This window comes from Cinclus cinclus, chromosome 11 (genome assembly GCF_963662255.1).
Source record: "Cinclus cinclus chromosome 11, bCinCin1.1, whole genome shotgun sequence".
Taxonomy (NCBI): domain Eukaryota; kingdom Metazoa; phylum Chordata; class Aves; order Passeriformes; family Cinclidae; genus Cinclus; species Cinclus cinclus.
In genome coordinates this window covers 7484489-7505927 of record NC_085056.1, presented here as the reverse complement: position 1 = coordinate 7505927, position 21439 = coordinate 7484489, and the positions used below count along the sequence as shown (strand labels likewise).

At 40.0% G+C, this 21439-nt stretch overlaps 1 protein-coding gene and 1 non-coding gene across 2 annotated transcripts in view; both read left to right on the top strand.

Moving 5' to 3' along the window:
• The window catches only part of CNOT1 (CCR4-NOT transcription complex subunit 1), a 54495-nt gene that overhangs the window by 6912 nt on the left and 26144 nt on the right, over window positions 1-21439 (top strand). The window contains exons 3-19 of the mRNA XM_062500366.1: window positions 2796-2903; window positions 3578-3676; window positions 4176-4244; window positions 4336-4390; window positions 4762-4965; window positions 6340-6508; window positions 7713-7839; window positions 8126-8236; window positions 9379-9549; window positions 10082-10209; window positions 11185-11425; window positions 12873-12992; window positions 14023-14145; window positions 14377-14528; window positions 18628-18778; window positions 20145-20346; window positions 20881-21024. Coding sequence (XP_062356350.1) covers window positions 2796-2903; window positions 3578-3676; window positions 4176-4244; window positions 4336-4390; window positions 4762-4965; window positions 6340-6508; window positions 7713-7839; window positions 8126-8236; window positions 9379-9549; window positions 10082-10209; window positions 11185-11425; window positions 12873-12992; window positions 14023-14145; window positions 14377-14528; window positions 18628-18778; window positions 20145-20346; window positions 20881-21024 — 2374 coding nt within the window. The remainder of the gene's footprint in view (window positions 1-2795; window positions 2904-3577; window positions 3677-4175; window positions 4245-4335; window positions 4391-4761; window positions 4966-6339; window positions 6509-7712; window positions 7840-8125; window positions 8237-9378; window positions 9550-10081; window positions 10210-11184; window positions 11426-12872; window positions 12993-14022; window positions 14146-14376; window positions 14529-18627; window positions 18779-20144; window positions 20347-20880; window positions 21025-21439) is intronic.
• LOC134048546 (small nucleolar RNA SNORA50) lies at window positions 19108-19243 on the top strand. Its single transcript, XR_009933550.1, has one exon. It is a non-coding gene; the product is annotated as a small nucleolar RNA SNORA50 (small nucleolar RNA).

Sequence of the window (21439 nt, the reverse complement as noted above, 5' to 3'; positions counted from 1 at the left end):
TGTTCTTTTGATCACTGTTAGTTTCAACAGATGGTTTTTGCAGCAAGATGTGACTGAAGCATGGCTTGATTTGGGAGAAGATATGGTTGATCTGCCATTCACTTGGAGCATAGCTCTCTAAAACAGGGACAGATTGTTTCTTACCCTTCAGCCAGGCCTCTTAGCCTCACTAAGGTGAGGCTCTTAGCCTCACTAAGGTGAGAGGGGTGAGAGACTGGGACTTGATCTGTGGAAGTGGCTGGATTATGTTTGGTTGTAAAGCAGATCTTGGATTTCAAGGCTAAATTCCTAAAATCTTAATCCTTTGTCGTCTTTTTTTAAATTTTATTTTCCTGGTATTGCTTTAGTTTTGTGGTTGCTGATACAAAGTTTCTTTCATTTAAGAGAGTATATATGCAGTAACTGTCTCCTGGTGCACTGCTTGGGGGAAATTTTTGACATGATTCACTCAATTTTGCAAAGTTTACATCTAAGCATGTAGAGTTGTGGAAATTCAAACTTGGAGTAATTCTTGTCTCAAGTGACCAAAATTACACTTATATTTAGATACATCACTCGAGTGTAACAGTGGCAAAGCTTGAGGAACTAATTTGTTTAAGTGTGCTATCAGTAGTCATTTAATATCGCTAATGCTTAAAAAATAGAATATATGTTTTAAAAACTCAAAAATATTTTATGCATTTGTCAGACACAAATTGAAACCATGGCTTCCTCGAAGTGAGTTTTTATGGTCTCATTCTTCTGAAGTGGTAACAAGAGCCTGCCTGGTTGGAGGGAAAGGCTTTGTGGATGAGTTTATCTAGGAAAGCAAAACTTTTTGAATCTAGAAAAACAAGAGTTATTTTTTTGTCTAATCCTGGTTTTGCCCAAACATGTTACCTGATAAATCCATATACATGTGGCTCAAGCTTTATCCTAAGTCATGGACTGTTTGAGGTTGGAAGGGACCTGTAGAGGTCATCTGGTCCAATCTCCTGCTCAGTCACTTAGAGTGGGTTGCCCAGGAATATGGGCAGCTTTTGGGTACCAACATGGATGGAGACTTCACAACCTTTCTGGGCAGCCCCTGTCAGTGCTTGGTCACCTCTGCAGTAAATGAAATATTTTTGATCTGATTTTATGACCGGATACACTGTCATGTAAATATATCAAGGCTGCCAATACAAAGGGGTTTTTTTTCAGCCCTTTCTTTAAGAAAACTGGCAATTCTCATTCCCCGTTTTCTGGAAGAGCTTTTTTGTGAATGTAGTTGGAGTTAAAATATGATACACTGCACTTTTAGCCTTTTCCTCCCTTCTTTCCTGTATGTTAAATTTTCAAATTATTGTCCTTTGGAAGATACCTCAGTGCAAGGAAGCAGTCCACTTCTGATGCAGGCTAGTTGTGTGGATGGCTTTAGTATGTACAGTTTTCTTTGGCATCTGTTTACTTTGGTGAGTTTGCCTTAGTCACAGCACCAGGCAGCTCCTTAGGAGATTGATCCAGTTTTATGTCAGTCTTGTTACTGTATCTGAATCTTTGTATTTGATTGGGATTGCCTAAACAAACTGCCTGTTTTCTGAAGCCTGAGCCAGGTAGTAGAATTTGCTGTCAATTCAGGTTTGCTGCCTTTTGCACCAATCTGAGCATCTTCCTGGTCCTGGGGTAAGACTGCCTTCAAAGGCCCAGCTGTCACTACATCTGGGCTGTTTACTCTGGGCTGACATACCACAGGCATGTGTATTATAGCTTCTGGTCAAGAAGCAGAGCTAGATTCGACTTGGAAGTTTCTTTCTAGCAGGACAAAACTTGGCAGCCACTGGAATCAGCAGGCTCTGAGGGAAGAGGAAGCATAGTGTCAGATAACAGTAGAAAAACTGAGCTGAAAACAGTCAAACATCAGAGCCCAAGCAGACAGAGCCTAAAGCAACCCTGTTTGTCTCTTTGCACAAAGAAACTACTGGCAAACATGGACATTCATGATGTGTGAAGCAGTGGGCTTGGTAAAGGCAGTCAGACCAGAGGCAGAGCTGCAGGTTTGTGCTGGCACATTTGTGTCTCTCCTGCAGCTAGAAAGGGGGAAACAGTGGGAAAAATGTTGCCAGTAGATGAATGTTGGATTTGTTATTAGCTGCTGTTGTTTGGTCAAAGAGGCAAGCTGCTGTTGATTGGCTTCACATTTCTGACAGTATGGATTCTATTAAAAACAAGCAATGCTGTCTGCTGGTTGGAGTGTAAAGAAAGGAGCAAGTTCTGAAACAGTCTGGAGCTATTTCAGACAACAAGCTGATGAGCTGGTCTGTAGTCAAGAGTTGAGGTAAATGGTCCGGGATATAAACAAAAATGTCACATTGTTAAGATTTAGTAATGATTGATAGGTGGTGTAAGTCAGCAAATGCAGATCATCCATTGTGCAGGTGCTGTCCCAAGGCTGTGTTCTTGCAGAGTTAGGCACTGCAGCTGTGGGAAAAATTGGGGAAAAGTGGGGCCATGGACTTTGTGGGCTGCTTGGGTGTCAGAATCCTGAGGGTGATTTGAAAACCCCTTTTTACTTAATGAGAATACCACCCCTGAAATGCATGGCTTCTCTGTCAGTGACTTGTGTCTAGGTTCTCTTCGTTTATACTTCTTATTTGCAAATAGGGTTAATGATGTGGTTTCTAGGTTACTGATTAAATGGAACATTTATAGCAGTTTTGTTGAAACTGTAGATGACTTAACTACTAGCAGTACTGCTGTATCCATGGTACTAGACCCAGATCTTGTTCTGTAATGACTGTTTGCTACCAAGCTATTTTTTTGATACTTTTTTCCAGATTGTGAATAGGCACGGTCCGGAGGCAGACAGACATTTACTACGCTGTCTATTCTCGCACGTGGATTTCAGTGGCGATGGTAAAAGTAGTGGCAAAGATTTTCATCAGGTACAGTTTGCACCAACACAGTTTATTAGTTTTGATTTTTAAACATCCGTGGTGGGATTTCGTTCAGGTCAAGCACAAAGGGCAGGTTAGCAGCAGTAGCTTCAAAGAAACTTCTTTTTTGGTTATATGGCCTTTCAACTACAAGCACTTTTTGCCAATCCTCAAATCAGAAGATAATTCATATCTGACTTAGAATCTCTTGGTCTGGAAAAAAGCAGGTTGCATCAGTACAAATGCTCCTTTTACATGCAGTGCCTTGCTTTGAAAGCCTTTCTGTGTATTTTAAGAGTTTGTCCGTATCCAATAACTGACATTTCTGGTGCTGACTATGTCTGTTGTCAGGAGTGTTTTCATCCTTAAGCAGTTTTGCTGTAGACTTTTTAGCTCCTTACTATGAATTAAATCCTCTTGGGTTGTCTATTGCAACGTGTGAGGGTGTTTACATAAAGTAAAACATTGCACATGTAATGGAGAATGTTGCATCACTTTCAGTCTTAAAAACAAAGCAAACCTCAAGAAAGCTTGAATGAAAAGAAGCTAGTTGATGTTCGAGAGAGTTTGGGCACTTACATAAGTACTTTATCTTTTAGTTTTTCTGTACACATTGCACAGTAATTTATTTTTATTGTCCTGTTACGAAACTGTGAGTCTTCAAGTTGTCTTGTTCTTTTCAGACTCAATTTCTGATCCAGGAGTGTGCGTCGCTGATTACAAAACCAAACTTTATCTCGACGCTGTCGTACGCCATTGACAATCCCTTGCACTATCAGAAGGTTTGTATGCCTCTTGAATGGGATCCCAGTGTCAGAAACTGCACTGAATTGGTCTCTAGGAAGCCAGCTGTTTTTCCCTTGTGTTCCCTTGTAGTAAAACTCAAAAACTGAGCTTGCCTGGTTGGTATGGGGCTTTTTTTTTTAAACTAAGTAAGTTAGTCAATCACTCAGAATGACTGCAAACTTAATTTTAGTACTTTAGATAATGTTGGTACTTCATGGCTTGTTTATGGCACCAGAACCAAAACAGATCATCAGTGCTTCTGTTTCTTTCAATATGAACGTTGTGATAGTGGTTTAATAGTGGGATATATGGAGGAAGCTTTTAGATGAGATGTATCTAAAAGTTGAAAAGTGATTTAGCCATAGAAGTTTTGTGTTAACCTGCAACAGAATAGTTACTAATATTCCTAGCTTGCAGATAGGCAGATAGTCTGACATATTGCAAATGAGATTAATCCCAAAACATCTTTCGTGTTGTTATTCTTTCCTGTTTCAGAGTCTAAAGCCTTCACCCCATTTATTTGCCCAATTGAGTAAAGTCATCAAATTAAGTAAAGTTCAAGAGGTAGGTGAATGCTTATTTCAATTTTTTTTTTTAACTTAGGTAGTTAGAAGGGATGAGGTCTCCTTACTATGATGTTTATTTTTGTTTGTAGGTGATTTTTGGTCTGGCTTTACTGAACTCTTTCAGCTCAGATCTGCGAGGTTTTGGTAAGTTTTCTAAAGTACTGCAGCAGGGACAGCCTTTTTCAGCAGTGTACTTTCTAAATGGGTAGATGGGTGCCTGCACGACCTGACCTTGCAATTAGTGGTGCCATTGGAAGGGGCAGTAGATAACAGTCATCTTGTGTTAAGTTGAAGGACCGTTTCATTAATTACTTGCTTGATAATGAATTAAACTGGGATATTATGATAACTTGCAGTTGTCCGTTAATCTTTGAGTTCTGAGGTTCAAAATTTCTATTTAAATCTGAACTGTTGTGGCTTGTGGTAAACAAATTAAAAGAATGGTACCTAGCTAAATGAATCTCATATTAAAACAGAATCCCAGGTTTTGACTCTAACCTTTTCTGTTTCAAAAGCTGCCCAGTTTATCAAACAGAAACTCCCGGATCTTTTGCGCTCTTACATTGACGCAGACGTCAGTGGAAATCAAGAAGGTGGCTTCCAAGATATTGCAATAGAGGTCCTGCACCTTCTCCTCTCCCATCTCCTCTTTGGGCAGAAGGGAGCCTTTGGGGTAGGACAGGAGCAGATTGACGCTTTCCTCAAAACATTACGTAGAGGTAAGTGGTGCTTTCAGGAAGCCTGACCAGATGCAGATTTAGAGATGGATTTTCATGACTTGCTGTCAGTGCAGAGTGATGAAGTGGTGGGGAGCTTGCTGACTTTGAACTTGATAAATTTTCATAGTTCTAAACTGACAGAAAAGTACCACTGTTCTGGTATTGGGTGCTAATGTACAGTTTTGCTTTCAGTGAGCAGTAATATGGTCTCATGTTCTTGAAAAGTTTTGATAAATAAACATTGAGTACGGGATATTCAAGTCTGTGTTTGCTTGTATGGCATGGTATTTGTGGATTTAACTAAAGCAGCTCAGTGCACTGTAGTTGAAAACCTCCTTACAGAGTAAGGAACGTAAATTGCCATTTCAAACAGGTGCATTTTAAGCATGGTTTTATTATATTAGATGGAGATCCATGAGAAAACACTAGCACAGTGAGGGAGGAGCTTCTGACTTAAAAACTCTGGTTCATTTCCTGAAAGCTACCATTGTAGTCTGATCCGTTCCAAAACCAGTGTTTGCTGTAAACTTACCTTGCCAGGGAGGATTTGGACTCAAGATGATAATTGAATTTAACCCTGCTGCTTGGTTCTGCACAGCTGTAGAGGAAGCTACTGTTTATTCAAGTGCAAAATACTTGTTCTAACTTTTAAAATATAACTTTTTAGTTCATATGTATTTTAATAAAGATTAGTGCATTAGCTTGTGTAATTCCTGACATTTTGCTTTGGGTTATTGGGAACTCTTCTCTGAATGGCCCTGGGGGGTGTGGAGATGTTACATGTCAATGGTTCTCTTTCAGGAAGACTCACTGAGAACGTATCTTTGCTGCTCTCCACTGTGAGCAGAACTCTGATCCACAAATCTGATCTTCTCATAAGTCATCTCTCTTAAACTTTGCCTCCCAGGAAGGAAAACCAATGAATATTTACTCTTTCTGTGCCCAAGTACCTTGCTTAGTTTTGCTGTATTTTGTATACTCAGTAGCAGATCCTTTGTTTCCTAATAGTTCCTGAGTTGAAGGAGAGGGTTTTGCTGGAGTGCTGTATTGTTTCCTGCTCTGTGCTTTTTTTGGATGACTGCTGTTAGTGACAATCTAGTTCTGAGCTTACTCCAGCACAGTTGTTGGTCTTTTGGGCAGCTGCAGAGCTGCAGTGAACCTGCATGAACCTAGTTTAGTCTACATTCTTCTTCTCTAGGAACATTCCAGTGCCAGTAGACAACTGAGAATGGGATGGAAGGATGCTGCATCGGCGCTCTCATGATTTCTGCAGCAGCAGGCCAACTCTAGCACAGCAGAGGAATAATTTTGAATAGACTTTCACATGCAACTGGTGTTCTGGGTGTTTTGACACTTTGTTACTCTTGTCTTCAGATTTTCCCCAGGAGCGTTGCCCTGTGGTGCTTGCACCACTTCTATACCCTGAAAAACGGGACATTCTAATGGACAGGATCCTGCCTGATTCTGGAGGGATAGCCAAAACCATGATGGAGAGTTCTCTGGCAGATTTCATGCAAGAAGTTGGCTATGGCTTTTGTGCAAGGTTTGTTGAAAAATGTAAATTTCAAGCATGTAATTTTGGGTGGTGGTAATTTTCTTTCTTGTTTCTTCAGGTAGAAGGTAAGGAGCACTTTAATAGTTAAAGTACGTACAATCTTATGAAGTATTATGAGGTCCTTTATTTGAATTCTGGTTGTATTTTGCTTTCTTCTAATATGTATTACATGCCTGTGGACAGTGTGTAGCATTTTATCAGGGTGTGAAGTGTTACATTAAAAGATTTATGTCACTTAGGAAGATTTCATAAGAATTTGACTATCACCCTTTTGTAAGTGAAAATGAAAGTGTCTGGGTAGACATAAATTACAGCTAAATCCCACTAGAGTGTTGGAGGAAGTTTGCTCTTGCAAAACTTAGCCCTCAGAATGAAGCTAACCTGCATTCTTGTAAAAAGCATAAGGTAGAATCAAAGTATTCTGTATTTTGAGATAAAGACTATTGATTACTTTAGGGAGATGATGAAATTTCAAAGGTATTAACATGAGTTTCTGTTTAAACCAAGAAGTAAAAACACCATGTGTTGGAAGATACTGAATTATTCTCTTTTTTAACACACACCTGTTAATAAAACAGTTTGTATACTCATGCTATATAAATCTTCCTGGCCTAGTAATGAAGTGTTCACAGAAAGGAAAAAAAACTGCAAAATAAGCCTGCATTTCTGAAGTTGAAACTCAGGCATCTGCTCTTTGTTTTCTCCCTTGTCTCCTGGGAGGTTTTTTGCTGGTGCCCTCTGCTCAGGGATGCCATGGTTTGTATCAGGTTGAAGGGCAGACATTCACACCTCTACGTTTGAATAGTGCTGGTCAGTGTGTTGAAATGTGCATTCTTAAAGCCTTTGTTTCACTTTTAGGTAGCACAAAACTTGAGTCTTTGAAGCTCTGTATTACAGGTCAATAGTGGAAGTGCTTTTAACCAAGAAGAGTGCTAAACCTACCCTGTGCTTTTGCTTTGGCAGAGTGTAGTCTGTGAAACATCTCTGTGACATCCCTGTCACTTCAGTACACCTGGCTTTGAACTGGAAATATGGCACAGTGTATTTCATGGGAATAATGGCACAAATTATCTACTGAATTTTTCTTCTTGATTGTCCTGGAGTTTTCTTATGTTTGCTCATTTGACTAACTTGACTGAAGTCTTACAAATGAACCCTGCTTTCCTGTAATATCTGTTTTGTTGCATTTTAGTGTCGAAGAATGTCGCAACATAATCATGCAGTTTGGTGTTCGCGAAGTCACGGCTGCCCAGGTTGCCAGGGTTTTGGGGATGATGGCTCGAACTCACTCAGGATTGACAGATGGTATTCCATTACAAGTGAGTGGCCTGTTGTGCTGGGAATTATATTTCAGCAGCAGCAGCAGGAGTTAAAATGCTGGCCTCTAGGAATTTAACAATTGCTTGTGTTATTCAATACTTCTGACTGTTCTGCTGTAAATGTCTGTAATACTTTCATGAATGAAATATTCTCAAAGTGTTAAACTGATGTCATTGCTAGTCTGAACTTCTGTTTATGCCTTTCTAGTGCAGGGAGTTCTGTAGTCAGTGGGTGTTGAGGCTATTTTTCTTTACTAGTGTTTGATTTAGTGTATTTGACTTGCAGTCTATTTCGGCTCCTGGCAGTGGGATTTGGAGTGATGGCAAAGATAAGAGTGATGGAAGCCAAGCCCATACCTGGAATGTGGAGGTCTTGATTGATGTTCTTAAAGAGCTGGTAAGTTTTGTGAGCATCTTTGTCTTTTATGTGGATAAGGCAGGGCATATCTCAGTATGATTATAAACCTTTTTAAACTCCCCAACAGCCTGAATAGCTTTGAATCTCTGTAATGTAACTGTACTTAAATGCTGAGTTTTTTCCCTCATGAACAGTAAAATTTTGAGGAATTCTGGGAAATGGAAATTATTTGAATGAGTAACTTGAGTGCAGTTTGAGATTCATTCCATAGTGCTCGAGTGTGTTTCACCATGTGTTCTCTGAGGGGTTTTGTGTTTCAGTGTATTTCTGACAGTGGAAAGTTTTGTGCATCAGACACCTGGTTTTGAAAAACTTCTTACTGTAGGCATTAGTGGTGAAAATGAAAGTATTTTTTTAGCTGGTCATGCCAAAACTCTTCTTTATTGCTTCTTAGGTATGATAACACTGTAGAACTAGGAAAGTTTTTCCATCACTTTATAAGCAGTGATTTTTGTAATGAACTCAGTTAAACATAAGTACCATTTCCTTTGCTTGCATTATATGGAATTTTTTCTGTATCTTCCCTCTAATGTATGCAGAAGTTACTGTTTTGTTTTTCTAAACCTTGGGCCATAAAATATCTTTGTGTCTGGTGCTTACCTGTCTCTGAAATGAGTGGTTTGTGTTCCATAATGACCACAGTTCCCCTCAAGCTCCCTCATAAATAATGTTCTACCTTGTTCAGAAAATATAGTGGGTGCTTCACAAGATCTTGGAGTTTACCTTTTGCAAAAGGAGGAGCAAGTTCTGCTTGCCATCAGATCAGACCCTTCTGCCTTTTATCAGATGGTGTGGAAACCTAGGAAAGGAATAAGTTAGTATGCTAAGAGAGGAGCTATATGTTTGGGGGTTTTTAAAGAATTGTTTATTAAATGTTTGGAAGGAGAGACAGCTACTGTAGTGCTGGGGAAGTGCAGTCTCACAGGGTAGTTTAAAACATTTAACTTGAGCCAAATTCTCACAGCTATATAAATACATCATTTTAAAACAAAACCCTTGCTTTCAACAAAAAGTTGGGTGGATGTTAAGCCAGATACAGTACTGATGAGGAGGGGTTCTTTCAAGACAGTACCGAAGATGGTAATGTGCAAGGCTCACAACCCTTGTTTGTCTGGTTGCAGAACCCTACACTGGACTTCAAAGTAGTAACGTATGAATTGGACCATCCAGGATTTCAGATTCGTGATAGCAAGGGCCTGCATATTGTAGTTTTTGGCATCCAGAGAGGGCTGGGCATGGAGGTTTTTCCAGTTAATGCCATATACAGACCTTGGAAGCATGCAGAGGGCCAGGTATGTTTACCAGCATTTTTGCTGTAATTGTAGAATATTTTCAAAGTTCCTGAATTTCTTGAACAATAAATGGAAATTAGTAATGTGAATGTTGAGATAATCCTTATTTGAGAGCTTGGCCTCTAAGGCACAAGCCTCAGGTGTGTTGCAAAGTACAGTGTGTGATTGACTGCATTGTTTGGGTCATGGTCACTTACTGTGCACTGTGACCATACTTTTGGACCCAGCAGAGTTCTGGTGTGTATTGCAGCTGAGCATAGAGCTGCTGCCAAGTGGCAGTGCTCTGGGGTGCTTACCTGGTTTACACAAAAAGGCCACAGCTTCATGCAAACAACTACACTCAGCATGTCTATACCCATCATTCTTGAATTTTGGAAGTGTGAGGTTCAGTCTTGCATAAACCACACAGTGAAGCTTGGCTCATCCCTGCTGTTTAGTTGGTTTGTATCATTCTCAAAATGTGGCACTTGATAAAGGACAAGGAACCTGAAACTGATATCTGACCTGCTTCTGACATCTTTTTTTACTGCAGCTCTCCTTCATCCAACACTCCCTCATAAACCCCGACATCTTCTGTTTTGCTGACTACCCTTGCCATACTGTTGCCACAGACATCCTGAAAGCACCACCAGAGGATGACAATCGAGAAATTGCTACATGGTAATAAACTTGCTCTCAACTGCTTTTCATACACAGAGTTAGAATAAGATTACTTGTCTGGTCAAAGGTGCCTTTATCTTCATGCAGCCAGATTTATTGTAGCTGTGTATGTGCCAGTTGTTTGGCCATTGGTATTTGTGACGCGTTTGATTGGTGAAACTATTCACAGTATCCTGTATACACAGTATTTCTGTGTACTTCCATAATACCTTGCTTTTGTTGGAGTCTTTGGCTTGTTTGAAGATTTTCTGCTGATGTGTTATGGCATATCATGCAAGCTGAAAGGAGGGGGTAGAGGAGGTGGTTTGAAACTTAAATCTGTCTTTCCCAGGATGATATTAGAGAAACTTGCTCTACTTGTATGAAAGAAGTCCTAAAATTTAATTTGTAGGTTGTGTGTGGCTATTGGTGAGTTATACTGCATAAAGCTGACTGGTGTGACTTTGAGCTGACCTTTACACCCCTGTTTTGCTATAGCCATGTAGCTTATTTCAGTACAGATACTTGCTTCTTTTTAATTATATGAACCAGAATAGGGAATTGAAGGATGAGGAATACAAGTGATCACTGGTCTGTAAGCAGGCAAAACAAGTAGAATATTTTCACTAACTTTAACAAGTTAGTGTTTAAAAACACTTTAAGATGTTTTTAAAAGTGTATTCCATTTCTGGAAGTATGTTTCAAGTTAAATTATCCAAGTGACCCACCTCAGGCTGAATTTCTTCCACATCAGCTTTCAATTCCCTCTCCTCCCTAACATAATTAGGAGCTCTTAAGATCTTGAGTTATTTTTTTTGTTTCTTGCAGGCTTAGTTGTACATTATAAGAACTACAGTGTAAAGTTGTTTGCAGTGGGTGTTGCTTTATATGTCCTTACAGTTGCTGCCACAAAATATTTGAATCCAGAATCCTGCAAGCTTGCTGCTTGGTTACTTTGTGAGGGTTGTCTATTTGTTTTTTCTTCTCTTTTGTTAGGAAGAGCCTGGATTTGATTGAGTCTCTGTTACGATTGGCAGAAGTGGGGCAGTATGAACAGGTTAAGCAGCTCTTCAGTTTTCCTATCAAGCATTGCCCAGATATGCTGGTATTGGCCTTATTGCAGATCAACACGTCCTGGCATACCCTGCGCCATGAACTCATCTCCACTCTCATGCCAATTTTCCTTGGCAACCATCCCAACTCAGCCATCATTTTGCACTATGCATGGCATGGACAGGTAAGTGTTTTCACTGTAGTTTGTTCCTGTAACTTGAAAGCTTGTTAAATGGGTTGAACAGTTACAACAATGTTTGTATTGCTTTATGAACTGGTCAATTTAAAACCCAAGAGATAAATGATCCATGATTTATGCAAAGTAATGGGGTGTCTTATCCCTGACTTGAACCAAACTTTTATGATTTGGTTTTCAATAATATTCACTGAGAAAATACTCCTGGAAAAGTACACAGACCCAAATTAAATTTGACTTTTTAAGCATTTAGCTTTAAACAAAGTTGACCACACTTTATTTTAAGAAAAAGGAAAAAACAAATGCAAAACCAAACAACCCAAAAGAAACCCCCAAAACCTCACAACAACATCACCTACCCCACCCCCTCAACTATCAACCTCACACATTTAATGTGTAAAAACTTTGAAGTAGTAAGAGGCGAGAAGGTTTAAACCAAAATAATTTCTTTTGTACTTGCCAAAAAGATGAAGGCTATTCTAGACATAAATAAATTGCCTGCACTGGAAGTTTTCAGTCTGGGTGTTTTCTGGAACTTGGGAGTGGCTGCTGACCTTTTTCAAGGAGAGCTTCCATTTAGAGATACAGTAGCTGTGCATGCAAATCCCGTACTTCTAATGGATGTTTTATTTGGTGTGGCCTTCATCATTGTGTGCACTGGTAGTTAAACAAAGAAGTCATATGAAATGTAAAGCAGAGAAAGTCTCTGGGGTCAGAGAGAACCTGCATTAGCAAACATGTTTCCCTGTTTATCTAGAGTGGCGTTAATGGCAAGAAGCTTGACCTCTGAGGTCATGCTATGAATGTTTTATATTTTCCTGATGGAAGCCTTTAAACTGAAGGATGAGGGGTAGAACAGGTGTGAAGTGCTTTTTGCACAAGGCCTTGAAATGGCAGAAGAGGCAATTTTTCCACAGGTCTCAGATCAGGGCACTGAATGATGATTGTCATGGAACTTGGTGCCATTTCGTAACACTTTTCCTTTAAACAAAACTCTTGCTGCCATAAAAATCTTAGTTGTGTTGTATTTTGAAATTGTCCCTGTATGAGCAAAGATCTAAGGACTATGTTTTCCTTTTTTAGGTGTGGTACTGAATTTTTGCTTCAGAACATCATGTCAGGCATAACATTTTGTAAATATTTAAGTAGTTTATAAGAAACTTGCCCATGATAGAGGAATTGGTCCTGGACAGTGGTAGGAGAGAGGTGGGGGTGTGTGTATCTACCATTTGCAGTCAGCTACATCCTTTACTTGTAGCTCATGGATAGTTTATTTTTAATAGAAAGAGCTCAAATCAGGCGCAGGTTCTGAAGCTAAAGAGTAACTATGCTTGTATGTTAAGTTTTTTAGTTGTAAAATACCCTGTTGAATGTTCATATCATTGATCCTGTTCCTAGAATCATTTAAGTACAATCCTAATTTAATTCTCCTCAGGGTCAGTCTCCTTCAATTCGTCAGCTTATCATGCATGCCATGGCAGAATGGTACATGAGAGGGGAGCAGTATGATCAGGCAAAATTGTCACGTATTCTTGATGTGGCACAAGATTTGAAGGTGAGTTTTGCAAATACTGCCATTTTTTTTGTCTGGTGTGTTATGCAGACTTGCTTGTCTTTTAACAAAAGCTAAGCTTAATTTCAACTAATTTAGTAAGGATTGCATTATTCAGGCATGTCTGATTTAATTTGTGGTTACTGTCCCTCATATTAAAAAAGCCTAAGTTCACGTGACTTAAAGTACTCTTCAGCTGAGTTGTGACATTTGACTACAGATGCTTCCAGTCTGTCCTGTTGTGAGTCCAAGATATTTTACTTGGTATTTGCAGTGGGGTTGGTTATCCTGGCTTAGTTGACAAGTACTTTGGGAAGCAGCACAGCAGAATTGCTTGCTGTGTGAATGTAGTGTGAATCCAGGAAGAGCTTTAACTGTTTAAACCTTGAGTATTATTGCAATGAGAATGTAGAAAATACCAGATGTTTGTGTGAAGGTGGCACTGCTAAACATAATGGAATGGGAATTTCTTGAGAATGCTACTCTTTTTTAGATTTTATACATTGACAAAAGACTGGAAGCTATGACTAAGTTCTTTGAGGCCTTTATTGCTTCCTAAAGTTAGATGCAAAATAATCGGGTGTCTCAAGGTGCAAGAGCACCAGCTGCTGCTTTAAGTCAGTTTTGTTGTAGCAGTTACAGTGTTCAGAGATGATCTCTTGGAGCAGATATATTCCATGTATCTGAAGTGGTTGAGGTCTGTTTGCAGGAAAAAGCTTAACTTTGTAGCAATATCCATTTGGTAGCTCTTGACCACTTGCTGGTGGTTTTTCATATCACAGAGGAATTTAAAACTGTCAGCACAAGGTCACTTCAAAGAAGGTGAAGTCATGATTTTAAATCAGAGCTCTTGCTTATTTGTCTCACAAGCGAGCTGTAAGTGAAGTTGATAGTACCAATCTTCGTTGACAAAGAAAGCATGGCAGCATGTCATAATAAGACTTTACTAAAACATGTATGGGAACTAGAAAGAAAAAAAAAAAGAGGGTATCTGTGTGTCTTCACTAGCAGTCTTCTGATTTTCTTTCTTTAGGCCTTGTCAATGCTGCTAAATGGTACTCCATTTGCCTTTGTTATTGACCTTGCTGCACTTGCCTCTCGACGGGAATACCTCAAACTTGACAAATGGCTCACAGATAAAATTCGGGAGCATGGGGTAAAGCAGGATTTTTCTCTTTATTTTTGCACTCTTGTCAGTGACTAACTTAAGTCACTTTAACAATTTTATTAGTAGCTTTAAAGTTGTTAAAAGTGTCCATGTCTGATAGTTCAACATTTTCACTGAACTATAGTAGCTTAGTGCAGTTCTTTCCATGGTGCAATTGCCAAGTTTGAAATAGTGTCTTGGATGTGGTTTGGGAAATTAAGATAACATCTTTTTCCTCAGGAACCTTTCATCCAGGCCTGTATGACTTTCTTAAAGAGAAGATGTCCATCTATCCTGGGTGGCCTTGCTCCAGAGAAGGATCAGCCCAAAAGTGCTCAGCTTCCTCCAGAAACCTTGGCAACTATGTTGGCGTGTCTGCAAGCTTGTGCTGGGTAAGAATTACATTGCTTATGCTGCAAGTGTTATCTGTTTGCAGCTCACTTTTTGGCACATGGTCACTGCTGGTTTGGAATTTCATGTGGAGAATGGGGTTAGTGAGGATGTATAAACTAGCAGGGATAGGTGCAGTAGTACATTTAATTTTGCATTGAAACTTCTGTTGTAGGCTAGATCACAAGATCTTGAGTATTGTCTTTATCTTCAGACAGGTGAGCTGAACTTGATGACTGGAGGCTGCCTGGTTAGTCAGATAATCAGTTGTCAATGACTAGATAGATATAGGGCTGTAATTCAGACAAAGGAGTCCAGGCCGTGGCTACAGAATGGGACAGCAGCTTGGAAAACAATGCTTTTATAACGGATTTTGTGATTGTGTTAAACAAATGTTTCTGTGTGGTAACTGCTTTGGCACAAAGGACTCATGCTGTCCTTACGTGTAGGAAAAAAGTGGGGAGTAGTGACTGTAGTGTAATTGAGGCTGAAACTAGACATGTGTAACTTCTGTTGTCTTAGTCAAAGTAGATGAAGATGGAAAATATTGAATATCTTTTGCAGATCAGATTGTTCAGCTAAAATCAAAAGAAAAGTGTTTAGATTTGAGAGCTGCTAGAGGTAGGGATAGAATACAGAAGGGCTGATGGAAGCTGAAGTTGGACAAATCAGTCTTTAAATGCTATTTACACACATAGTAAATTTGACTGAAAATTGTAAAACAAAACATCTGTGGTGTTGTTTCTTAATGCTGTCAGAGCAAAATGGTGTTGAACAGCAGCAATATTTCAGACGTAATGAGAGGCAGTGTAGTGCAATGTGAGAGCCAGAGTGACTGGACGCTGGAAATGGGACTTGCTTTCTTGCTACATTTTGGCACCAAATGAGGCTGGCATGTCCAAGTGTGTGCTACCTAATCTGAGGTTTATACCGTGTCCTTTGGTTTAGCCAGTGTGGTATTGAAAGAGATAAGAAATGTCTTTAGAGGTACCCAGGATGATTCATGGCTCTCATGTAGATAGTAGGAAAGTAGCACAAACATACAGTTGGTCACAATGAGTATTGGAACTGAAAGGAAATTTGAGGTACTTGTGAGACTAAGGAGAAGGGATTATCCTGTTTTCTGCTGGAGCCTGTGCAACTGGAGTTCCAATGCTGTTTCTGAAATAAAATGGTCTGGCACATGTTGTAGTCTGAAGAAATAGCTCTTAATTTTCAAGTCAAAGTGCATCTTTTGAGACGGTAGTTGACAAATGAACTTACATTCTTTCTTTTGCATGCTGCAGTGTCTGTTTTAGAGTTTAATGGTCAACTGTAGATTTGAATTGCATCTAACGTCATTGTGATCTGAATTTTAATGTGTTACCAACTTTTATTTATTCCATTAATTCTAAACACTACTAGTTCTCTACTGGCACAATTCTCACAGCCTTTGGTTTCTTTTTATAGCTACTTTTATTCCTTTTTATACAAGAATGTGACCTACTTGCAGTCATTTTCCATTAGTTATTCTCTTTGAGCTTTAGAAAGAAAAAGCTTGGATTTCTTTCATGCAGCAATTGCTTTGATTAGCTGAGGTTTCAGTCACAAATGGAAGCAGGCGTTGTAAAGACTAGAAGGTTAAAATCACAGTAAATATGAAATACATTTGGGAGGGTAGTTGCACTTCACTAGCTGAAGCCTGCCATCTCCTAAATCTGTTGATTTAGGAGTCTACTCTTGAATTAGGCTGTAGTTAGTTCTTGTCTTGTTTTGTGACCTGGGAGACACTTTTTTTTTAGCTGCCAGGACCCTGCATGTTCTGAGACTTATTTTTGGTGCAGCTTGTTTATCGCTGGTGAACACTGCAATTGTGGCATCGTGTCTTCAAAAAGAAATAAGTGTTCCTTCTATTACTGAGTGTTTTTACAATGAAGTCAGGCTAGGTTGCAGGCATCACAGGCTGACCAACCATGTAATTTATTAACAAGCTGCTTTGGAGAAGTCCTTGCCTCGTGGAACTGCAGTGAGTTGAGAGGGGCAGCAGTGCCTTCTCCTCACAGCCATGTCCTGCACAGTCCAGGTGTGTCAGTGTGGGGAATGGTCATTTCTTCTCAGTTCTTGTCTCAAGCAGGGAAAAGGCTTCTGTCTATTTATGCCTCAGGAATGAGAAGGCTTGTCCTCACTTTGTAAGAAAGTGTTTTGGGGGGGGGGGGGTGGGGAAGAGGAGGATAAATGAAGGTGTGATTCCAGCAAGCTGGAACTTCCTTTACAGTGACAGTTTTGTTGCTCTAGACTCTGGTCCCTGGCTCTCAGCCCACCAACTTTATTTGCCTGAAATGCAGACTGGGGCTTTTTGTGGGTTTTGGTTTTGTTGGGTTGGTTGGTTGGATGTTTTGGTTGTGTTTTGTTGTTGTTTTTTAGAAAACCTCCAGCTCTGTGCTATCGAAAAATACTGTGATGTTTGCGGTTTGATACAGCAGTGTGTCTCTTGACATGATAAAAAAGTTAACCTTCAGTCTGCCTAGATGGTGGGACAAAACATTAGTGGTTCTCTCTAAAGCACAAATGGCCTAACCAGTCACCATAAATACACAACTTGGGGATTGTAAGTCTGCCTTTGTCCTCATTCTGGGCTGTCATATTATCTATCTAAAGCAGGTTAGAATTTGTTTTGCAAAAGCATGTTGTAGTATTTAAGCATAAAGACTGCAAATTTAACCTCCAAAAAAGGAGGGCAGAAGACTGAGGTTAGCAACAATGTGAACTGTAGTCTCCCATGACCCATTCCATGGCTAACTGAAGTGCTGTATGGTCTTGAAATGCCTCCTGCATCAGAAGAAAAATCCTGTGGTGCATTTCAGTTGGTCACACATACCTCAAAATCTCAACATTTAAATGTTCAAATTTCTGAGACTATGGCACTGAGATGAGGGCAAATACATACTGTGGATACCAAGTCTGTGCATCAAGCTCAGAGCTCTGTCTTCAGGTCTGGTTGCACTTTCAGAAAAAGAAATCTCTTTGGAATTTTTTAAAGGTAAATTTCTGATAGCATTTTCGTACATTCCCCACAAGCCCACTGGTTTTGAAATTTTTGAAACAAGGCTCTGGTGGGAGGATGTTAAAAGAATGTAAAGGAGCCAACTTGTGAAACAGTTATTAACATGTCCATTGCCCTGTATAGAAGCCTGGTCACCTGTAATACCTCCCCACATTCCCATCTCTCATGGGTGGGATTTTCCCCACACTGCATAGTGGATTGCTGGCTTTGGAGAATAGCTGGAAGCACTTAACCAATTCTGTGTGTCCCATAACAGGATACCTGCCAAAGCTGAAGGCTAATCTTTAGTACTTCTGCCTAAATCACCAGAATGGTTCCTTTATTCTTTTTCCCCTCTTACCAAGAGTTGAGCAGTGAAAGCTTGTGAAAATTGATTTGAAATGGGGATTCTTCAGACAAGGTTAACAGAGCAACAAAGCTGTATTAGAATAGTTACACCATTACAGGAAGGAATAAGCTTTAGCTGTCTTCACCAAAAAGGGATAAATGAAGTTCAGGAAAGCATAAATAATTGGCTGTTTTTTTTCCAAAAGGAAAATGTTAGTGTTCTGTTATTATACCTGTGGTTAGGCAAGTCAGCAACAGAGCTGGCTTTCCTTTTGGTTTGGGAACTTGGCAGTCAGACATGGAACACTTCGGGAAGAGGTGCTGACTGCTCTGGGTTGTGCAATGACTTTGTGTCTAAGTTTGAATTTTCTGATGTCTTTTGATTTTATTTTCCTTGAATAGTTAAATTTCCTGTCTCTGTTTGGGTTTAATGCTGGTGCATGAAGAACATCTTTCAGTCTATAGACAGATGAGTTTTAGTGAAGCAGGTGGTGGTATTTGCCTCTTCTTTTTTTATCTGTGTGTACATAGCCCATATATCTCATCTTTTAGAGAGACCTTGTGTGTAATGAAATTCAGAATGAGAATAACCCTAAATGGTGAAGTTTGGATACAGGAGGAAGCCTTGAAGGGCAAATCTGAACAAGGGATCACATTTCTCAAGAAAAATCAAATAAAGGCCTTATTTTTGTGAAATTTACGTGGCTCACTGTCGTGCTTCCACATTCCAGGAGTGTTTCTCAGGAGCTGTCAGAGACGATCCTCACCATGGTAGCAAACTGCAGTAATGTCATGAACAAGGCTCGGCAGCCCCCACCTGGAGTCATGCCCAAAGGGCGCCCGCCCAGCGCGAGCAGCTTGGATGCCATCTCTCCTGTGCAGGTAGAACAATCACATGCTTCATTTTCAGAAGGTGGAGTTGATTTAGTGCTAGTTCTGTTGTATTTGTTGAGGACTTTCTGCAGGACAAAGTCAAACATCATCTGGCTCACTTAGTTTTGTGCTTGCATGTCTTGATAGCTTGCTTGTAAGTAGACAATAAGGTGTGAGGGATGTAGTTCAGAACTGTCTTTCACTTCACTGATGTTTGTAAGAAGTAACTGTGAAGTATTATAGGTTGGGAGCACTGAGGAGGGACAGATATTTGGTTTATTTAAAGTAATTGAGGCTTTCTTTTAAAGTGCTAAAATTTACTAGGACTTCTGAGAATTAAGCACTGCCTTTGAACCTGATGTGTCTTGTTTGTAGCTTCACGGGCCAAGCCACAGTGCTAGAGCATAAGGACTTGTTATAACTGGGGCTCTTCAGCTCTCAACTGAACTGCTCTTTTAAAAACAAGGTACATTTCAGTTAATCCCTGCCACTCATCATCCCTTCCTCCTCTGGGAGCAACACATTACAGACAGGTTTTGCTTCTAGCAGTTACATTCAATGGCAGATTTTTAAGTGGTGAAAAGTATTTCACATGCATGAGTGGCAATTCAGCATTTAAGAATGACTGAATTGTCCGTAGATTATGTAAACTCAATACACAGAGTGGTTTTCTTGTGAAATATTGCTTTGTTGAAGTTGCTCATCAGATGTACCAAATATCTTGGCAACCTGCTACAAATAACTCATGAACAAACAGCAGCAATTTTTAGTCTGTAGTCATGTTGTCTTCTGGGTAGATAATACCATTTTCTGCTGTTCCTAGTCAGTTCCTTAACTTACTGCTTTGGCAGACTGTGTTGTGCCTTCCCTCCTATTCATTAACCAGGTCTTAATGCTTTTTATTGAAGACTTCATTCAGGTATTTAGCTGTGAAAAGTGGGCATAGTAGGGTCCATCAGTCAAAAATACTCTTAAGTTGGAAATGAAATAGCTTTGTAAGTCTTGAGGTGGGGTCTGAGGTTGCAAACTGCAGAGCATAAACTACTCTAGTACAAAAATCTGCAAGTAGAAGTAAATGCTGCTTATTGTAAGCATTTACTGTTTTATTACACTTAACTACAGACTATGGAACAATCACTTTCTGTAAAACCTGTGAGGGAATACAATTTCATGGGATTGCAGAAGAAAAAAAGTGCATTCTGTAGACAAACTAATCTTTTGGGGTGATCTGAATGATTTCAGAATTTACAGTAACCATGCAGAAGAACTTTTCTCAGAAATATTTTGATATGTAACTGTCTTTGTACAAAACATGCCAAAAATCATCTGGATTGTGGTTTATGGGTGTCTGTATAATCTTCCTTTCTTCATTCAGATCGACTCGCTTGCAGGAATGGCCTCTCTTAGTTTAGGTGGCTCAGCTGCTCCTCACACCCAGAGCATGCAAGGCTTCCCTCCAAACTTGGGCTCTGCATTCAGTACTCCTCAATCACCAGCAAAAGCATTCCCACCTCTTTCCACCCAAAACCAGACAACCGGTTTCAGTGGCATCGGAGGACTCTCTTCACAGCTTCCAGGTACTGCTCTTCAGCTGGAGTGGTTTGTTTTTGGCATGGCACAGCTAAGGAACTGTTACTGCTGTGGTTGGAAATACTGAATGTGGCAGCCCACCCCTTACGGGTAGGTTGGGTGCTTCCTTCCCTTTAAGGGTGGGAAGTCACACTGGACAAACAGCTGTGTCATACTGGGAGGGAGTTACAATGATACAGAGTGAGGAGTCCTCACTCCTGGGTCATTGCTGAAACAGTACCTCAGAGTGTTGCAGCTACAATAGGTAAAACGTTTGATCCAAGAGGATGAATGTTATGACAAATATAGCAGCATTATTTTAGGTTGAGACGAAGAACTGCTTTTGTTAAAACTGCTTGATAGTAGACAGCAATGAGGCTATAAAGCTCTGAGTTTTTGGAAATGACAAGTGCTAGGAGGAGTGGTAAGTGGATACTGTGAGGGTGCAGCTGAGATGAGCAATTACTTGCTTTCAAGTAAGCGGTCTTACTACAGGTTTGCTTTTCAGTAAGTGGTCTTACTACAGGTTTGCTTTCCAGTAGGTGGTCTCACTACGGGTAGCCTGACTGGCATAGGAACTGGAGCCCTGGGCCTTCCTGCAGTGAACAATGACCCATTCGTGCAAAGGAAGTTGAGCACATCTGGACTGAACCAGCCTACATTCCAGCAGAGTAAGATGAAACCTTGTAAGTGGTAGTGTTGTCTGTGGCTGTGAAGTGTGACTGTGGTCTACAGTTAATCTGTGTTTCCTTCAGGGGACGCTTGGATCTGTAGGTGGTAAATGTTAGAAGTTAATCTGGTTAATATGAAAAAGGTGCTTCTAAACTTGTATCCTAAGTTAGCTTGCCAAGTGGTTTGCCAAGTGACTGGGGGGGGGGTTAAAAGAAACCTGTTAGCATAAAAATATGTGTTATGGATTTGCATGAATAGTGTGTTTCTGTCCTTCTTCTGTTGTGCTGTGGTTTGAACAAAAATGTCCTGCTCTTGACAGAGAATTGTATGTGCCTGGGACCAGGGTGTTTTTTGTTTCATTTGTGACACAGTTAAACCTGGATAAGATCCTATTGCAGCAGAGAACTTGAGGGGTGATGCAATGAAATA